Source organism: Labeo rohita, chromosome 18 (genome assembly GCF_022985175.1).
Source record: "Labeo rohita strain BAU-BD-2019 chromosome 18, IGBB_LRoh.1.0, whole genome shotgun sequence".
Classification (NCBI taxonomy): Eukaryota; Metazoa; Chordata; class Actinopteri; order Cypriniformes; family Cyprinidae; genus Labeo; species Labeo rohita.
The window spans coordinates 19,146,982-19,154,354 of record NC_066886.1 but is presented as its reverse complement, the minus strand read 5'-3'; the positions used below and the strand labels follow the sequence as shown (position 1 = coordinate 19,154,354).

Sequence of the window (7,373 nt, the reverse complement as noted above, 5' to 3'; positions counted from 1 at the left end):
GTAAAGGTGACTTTAAAACCATGCGACTATGGTGTAGTTCGTCTATAGTCTGTGTTTTTGCTTTTTAATTCTGCCAATTGCATTTAGGCTTCAAAATAGATAAATTGTGTTTATTTGTAAAGACTATCTTGAACAAAACATGTAATAATCATGAACTTTTAATGGTTACAAAGCATAATTTCTACATTTATCTAAATGCCGCTGGAAGAATCCTACTAGGTTTTTGTGGAGGCAACTAGATTGATGCTAAACTCTAGGCTGACCTACAAAAAAGCAGCAAACATGTTCTGATATACAGCATTAAATTTACAAATATAACGTGATGAGATTTTGCCCTCAGCCAAAACTATTTGCTCTGGAACTAATAATAGGTTAATGAGACCAAGGACTGCCCATTAGATTTATCAAAATGCATTATATTTCATGTTTAACCACTACATCAGAGACATCAGCTAAATCCAGAAGATCTGGCTGAGGTGAGGCTGCTCTCAACGGGTTCATGTGCGCTAAATGCCAGCTGACGCCCTGGAGCGCATATCTTTGAAAACATCAAAGTAAATTTGCAAATAGATGTTGTCTTTATTAGCAAACTGCATATTTGAAGTCAAAACAATTACATTCTCACCTAAAATACTCCTAAAATTACATTCATGACACAAAAACAGTATTATTTATAAAATTCTAGAGGATTTGAGTTTCCGCTATGACACTGGCTGTACAGTACCGCAGACAGAGTGATACAAACGGTGAAACAGTTTGGGTTCTGTTATCACTAGAATATTGCACTCTTCTCAGCCAATCAGATTCGAGAACCAGAAAGAACTTATATAAAATATAGAAAACCTTCTCAAAAGTGTCAGAGGTTAGAAAAATTAGAAAACACTGTTTATGCAGTAGAAACAAAGTTTATAGATGTTTCTGTGGTCATAAAATCTTCCTCATTGCTTTTCTGCTGTTGTCCAAACATGATACTTTCACTCACCAGCCTATTTGGCTACTAAATTAAGTTACTGGTCATTCAGAATTTATGCTAAACCAAATCAAATTCATTGCTTAGAATTAAATATTTTATTATTTGATCTGATTCTGAATCATTGAATGACTTTCAGTTTTACAATAAATCAGTGTTTGTGAATACGATAGAAGTCAAATGAAAACAAAAACCAAATTATCTATGACGACTTATAAAACAGCATTTATTTTATTGTAATTTTCAAATATGGTTTATTCCAAAATAGCAAATGCGTTGACAATTAGCATTTGACTAGATCAGCTGTTTCATCACAAAAATCAACTTACTGATCTCAGCATACTAAAGCCTCTCACTTTTACGTAGTATTTGCATACACACTGCCGCTCAAAAGTTTGGAATCAGTAAGATTTATAATGGTTTTTAAAGACGTTTTTATGCTCATCAAGGCTGCATTTATTAGATTAAAAATACAGAAAAAAACAGTAATACTGCAAAATGTTATTACAATATAAACCAATGATTTTTATTTGAATATGCTTTAAAATATAATTTATTCCTGTGATGCAAAGCTGAATTTTGCATCAGCCGTTATTCCAATCTTAAATGTCACATGATCCTTCAGAAATCCCAATTATTTAATCTGAAAGCTGAATAAATAAGCTTTCCATTGGAGTATGGTTTGTTAGGATAGGAAAATATTTGGCAGAGATATTAGAAAATCTGGAATCTGAGGATGGAAAAAATCAAAATATTGAGAAAATCACCTTTAAATGTGTCCAAATGAAGTTCTTGGCAATGCATGTTACTAATCAAAAATTACGTTTTTATATATTTACGGTAGGAAATTCACAAAATATCTTAATGGAACATGATCTTTACTTAATATCCTAGTGATTTTTGGCATAAAAGAAAAAACAATGTTATCTGTTTAAGGGCACCTAACCGAAAACCCCATGTTAGTGTGACCTCAACCCTGTTAAAGACAATTGACAGCTAAGACAGGAAAAAGACTAATTCAGATATTGACCTGCTGGTCTTGAGTACAATGCAGTCAATGAGGGGAGGGCTGGGTATCCTGAGACACAGCAGGTGTGAAGGGAGGGGGTCCCAGCTTCATCACTATTAATGTGTGTATGACACTATGCTCATTTATGTGTTTTAAGAGGACTGAACTTCCTACATTTCCTCACGGACGGGTGGGAACAGGAAGGCAAGAGTTATATCCGCCCATTCCCTGTCTGTAAAAGGTCAAAGTTTACATTTGTCATACCCACGAGTCTGGCACTCTCACTCCTTGCTGACCTCCAACTCACTTTCCCTATATGCTAATAGAATGCACATTAGCACACACTTTGTCTTTATCCTTCTCACCTATAGGCGAGTAGTAAGATTAGGGAAGCACTAATTCAGACCAATTTTTTTTTAACCGTCTCACAAAGACCATTTTAAAGTCAATTTGAATTTGAGATAAAATCAAGTACAGAAAGAGATAAACGTGAAAATTAAATGTAATTTTTTTGTATAACTATACTTATAGTTGATGTCAAAAGTTTACATACACCTTGCAGAATCTGCAAAATTATTTTACCCAAATAAAAGATAATGCAAAATGTTTTTTTGTTGTTGTTTTTTTTTATTTAGTACTGACCTGAATAAGATATTTCATATAAAAAGCTGTTTACATATCATCTAAAAGATAAAATAATAGTTGAATTTATAAAAATGACTCTGTTCAAGTTTACATACGCTTGATTCTTAATACTGTGTTACTTGAATGATCCACAGTTTTGTTTTGTTTTTTTGTTTGGTTTTTAGAGTGATAGTTGTTCATGAATCCCTTGTTTGTCCTGGACAGTTAAACTGTCCTCTCTTCTTCAGAAAAATCCTTCAGGTCCCACAAATTATTTTGTTTTTCAGCTTTTTGTGTATTTGAACCCTTTCCAACAATGACTGTATAATTTTGAGATCCAACTTTTGGACGTCTCCTGACGTTTACATAGTCCAGACGTCTCCTGTGGACTATGTAAACGTCTTTTTATGTTATATCTTATTCAGGTCAGTATTAAATAAAAAAAAAAATAACATGCATTTTGTATGATCCCTTTTATTTTGGTAAAATAATTCACATTTTCCAGATTCTGCAAGGTGTATGGAAACTTTTGACATCAACTGTAAGTATTATTTTGTTGAATCTGTACTTCACTTGAGCTCTTTTAAAACTGAATACTTGTACTTTTACTCATTTGCAAGGAAATATAACTTTCAATATAATAAAATTATGAAAATTGTGTGATGTAAAAAGTAAGTTATCATTTAAATCTTTGTGATTTCAAAATATTCTTTGATTAAAAAAAGTGCTAAAAATATACAATGTAATTTTTATAAGTAGCACATTTGAGTGATAAATCTGTAAATAGTTCATTGAATTTAAACAAATGATTTTGTTAAATCAGACTTGCTAAGCCAGTCAATGCTGAGCATCAGACTGTGAAACAAAGAAAAAAAAATCTGCCCACAAAATAAAAAAATTTACATGCTATAATAGAGTGAACACTGACTCACTGACACAGAGTAAATTGCTGTTAGGAACGGGATGCTGTGACCAAATTTCGTTTTATTGACTTCACACTGCTTACCAAATGGCAATTAGACAATAGGGAAGCATGAGTAATACAGAACAAGAATACCAAGCACGCACACCCTGATATACCAAATGCTGTACAATACCGTTAATGTTGATGCATACACGCACAGAAACACATGCTTTGGTTGATAAATGCACTTTAATTACAATTCGATCTTGCGGCAAATACCGTCTGAGTGAAAAGGGTGAAAACAGGAAATTGAAATGGCGATATTTTTCCAAGGAGTCAGTCAGCATACAAAAATGGCAAAAATTGATATGTACAAAATATGTACAATGGCGCTATATACATCCAAGTATTATAAAAATCATACATCTTGTACATCTCCAACACGACAGGCAATAATTAGTGAGATTTTTAAGGATGTCACCTGGCACTTTTTCGGTCAGCGCTGCTATCTTTCTTCATAATTCCTTCAAATGTCAGTCATGAACACAAATAGTCTATACTGCTTTTACAGAAGTATCAAAAAGTCAGGGAGTTGCGATAATGTGCATGGCTTTGTGGAAATTTATGGCAAACCGTCCACAAACACAGTCATACATAAAGACTTACACGCTCACAAACACACGCACACTACAATCACACAAATGTGTACAAATATATAGGGCACAAGTGTAAACACAATAAAATACACTTAAATATCCAGGATTCGAAGAAGCTGAATTGCCGTTCTTTCAAACACATTTTTCAAGAAACCAGTCAGGGTCCAAAATGAACACTCGCCAAGTGCAAAATGTGCATAAAATGCTTTTGGGTTAAATAATAGTGCTGGGAAAAAAAAAAAATAATAATAATATATATATATATCAATTCTAATAGATTCTCCTTTTTAAGAAATGATATCAGTTATTAAATCCCAATAATCAACTAGTCTAGCATGTTCTCAGTTAATGAACGGACCATTGTAGCCCACCTCCTATTCAGTAAATCGCAATAAGCTTTGTGCTTTGCTACTTCTGATGCGAAAGAAAGTGTCAGATTTCAAATGATGTCCATTTTATTTTTTAAATGCCGTTTTGGCGCTGTTTAATATGGAGTGACAGAATGCTGTAGTGCCTTAGTTCAAGAAAAGCGTCAGCGGCAAATGGACCTAAACATCTCCTCTGCTTTAATACCAGTTTCAGCACTAAATAAACATGAATAAACATCTAAAAAATATGTTAAAAGAAAGAGTAAAACTTTCCGAAACCCATATGCTGACTCATGTAGTCGCTCAATCAGTGTTTTAACTGCGCAAAAGACATCAATATAACAGCTTGTAAACAATGTCACGAAACGTCACATTTACCTCAGAAAAAACAAATTCGGTGACCAAACTTGTTAGTCAGCTAGAAAAATGAACTCTAAAGAGCAGCATTTTGCTAAACATATACGGCATATAACATATTCATTAGGGGTTCAAGCACGTAGCGCTGAAACGCTATTGTAATTGTTAGAATGGCCAAGAATCAGCAATCTCAACAAAAAACTGATCGTGCAGACCGTTGTAGAAGTCGTAGAGACTTGGAGGGATGGTGGTACTCACACTGCGACAACGTCACCAAGGCTTGTCCCAATCGGCCTTACGGGGGCGCTACAGTGCTCAAAGGTATGAAATCGCTCATAACTCCTAAACCGTCAGTCGCAGATTCAAGTGTCTTATGTTGTAAAACACGCCTCAGATTCAATTGTGAGCCTGGTGAAATTTTTGTGTATTTTGGATTTTTTGAAAAAAAACAAAAAACTACTTTTGCAAACTAGTGCTAGGTTTTTCGCCCGATTGGAACCAGACCAGTGCAGAAAGATTTTCTGGAGGGCAAATATCAATAATTATCCAAAAAAAAAAAAAAAATCATCAACGTCAAATCTTATCAACATGGAAATTGTTGTGCACGGTCTTGGTCAAATGTGTCGCATGTGTCTATAAGGACATTCACGTAACTCAAAAAAAAAAACATGGCCACCATTGGCTGATGAAGTTTGAGCACCTATTAGATAATGTTAAAGGAGGGTGATTGGAATAAAACTTGTTGGGCCTGTTTGACTCACAGCCCCAGAGGTCTGAGAAAAACTACTTTTGTGAACTAATCCAATCCTTGGTTTTTCACTCAATCTGGAAAAAACACTGCAGTACAATTTTCTGGACTCTCTAGGTCAATAAATATATATAAAAATGTTGAAATTTACCCTTTGGGAAGCTATAACAGGGTCGTTCCTGTCCAAATTAACCCCAAATCCTATAAATCGTAAAGGAAAAATCAAAACTTCAAAAAATTCGACATGCGATTCTAAACAAGTATGCAAAGTTTTAAGGGAATCGGACCACAGCTGGTGCTATAACATTCATAAATGTTAAGAACATAATATTTCTATGGTAAATTACCTGCATTTGCCAAAAATGCTTTTTTTTTTTTTTAAATCACTGATTTCGGTGGTTACAGGCTTGTTACATAATGTTTCATATGTGCTTAAAGCGCCTGAAGCCTGGTAATCGCTATATTTATCATTTTTTACTGTTCTTAAATGTTTAATTTATGTCTGAATAAGTCCATCAAGTTTTTATGAAAGCCACCATTTAAATGATATATATTTAAAAAAACAAATTGGTATAGAAATATAATTATGTAATTATTATTCTAAAAACTTCATAGAGTGTAATTTAAGTGTTTGTATAATAATCAGCTAATTTTAACCTTCAATATAGTAATGTAGTACCAACTGACTCATGTATATTTTACCTTGAGAAAATTTGGCATGTACTGTACCTAATATATCCAAAATAATCAATATTGAATCGAAAGCTTGTGAATCAGAATCAAATTAAATGTTTAAAATTTGTCAAAACCCAGCCCTACTAAATAAATTGGACGTTTTAAATTGGTGAATGTTTTAAATCGAATTATATGAATGATAATCTGATCCTCGAATGAATAAAATCAACTTGTCCACTAAATAAATAAGTTGCAACTCGCGTAACAGTGTAGCAGTGCAGTTTTATCTCAAGAAAAAAAGTTAAATAATTGAAATAGGAGAATACATTTCTAAAACCAAATTCAACAATAATGGAATTCAATGAAAATAAATACAGTTTCGTGACTGATCAGCTGTTACATTTTCTCAGTTTACCCACCATTGGCAAGTGTGTTAATATTTTGGACCCTGCCTGCCTGTCAGTTTCTTCAGCCTGTGCCAATAATTCCCTTCCCAGTTTGAACCTTAAAACGCAAAGCTCAGAGGTCAAGGTTCACCAGCAGAGGTTGATTAAAATGCATCAACCACAACAGACCCTCCTAACCCACAAGTCAGGTTCCTTCCCAGTGGTAAAAGTGCGGTCACACCTCCAGTTCCTGGTTTTCTGCATAGTTGAAACGGTTTAGTTTTTCCCGTTCACGGTTGCAAATGTCCAGCTTCGGCCCGTGGGCTGGTTTTAGAGCTGGAGAGGGCGCAGGTGAGGGAGGAAGTGTAAGTTCAATCTCTTCACTGCAGAGCGCTGGCATGGGCACTGAGGTGGGCACTGTTTGGGCAGGAGGCAGCAGGGCCACGCTGTGGTCAAGGTTACGGATGAGAGTGCAGAACTGCCGCTGGTTGTTAATGGCGTTGTCCTCAGGTGCTGAAGTACGTAGCTCCTCTTTGGTCCGATGGCGGCGGTGCAAGCGGGACAGCAGTAGTGCGCACACAGAGCAGCTCCCTGCCACAAGCAGGGCAAATACACCCACCAACACCATATAAACACTGAACCCACCTCCACCTGGGTCTGACACTGCACCTGAATA

The 7,373-nt window shown here is 35.0% G+C and overlaps 1 protein-coding gene across 2 annotated transcripts in view; it reads right to left on the bottom strand.

Annotated features, from left to right (window-relative positions):
• Positions 1-3,574: 3,574 nt before the first annotated feature.
• Positions 3,575-7,373, bottom strand: part of LOC127181065 (protein jagged-1b) — a 76,620-nt gene continuing 72,821 nt past the window's right edge. For both annotated transcript variants that reach the window (XM_051135565.1, XM_051135566.1), the window contains exon 14: positions 3,575-7,366. In XM_051135565.1, the coding sequence (XP_050991522.1) occupies positions 6,933-7,366 (434 nt within the window). In that variant the 3' untranslated portion in view covers positions 3,575-6,932. The remainder of the gene's footprint in view (positions 7,367-7,373) is intronic.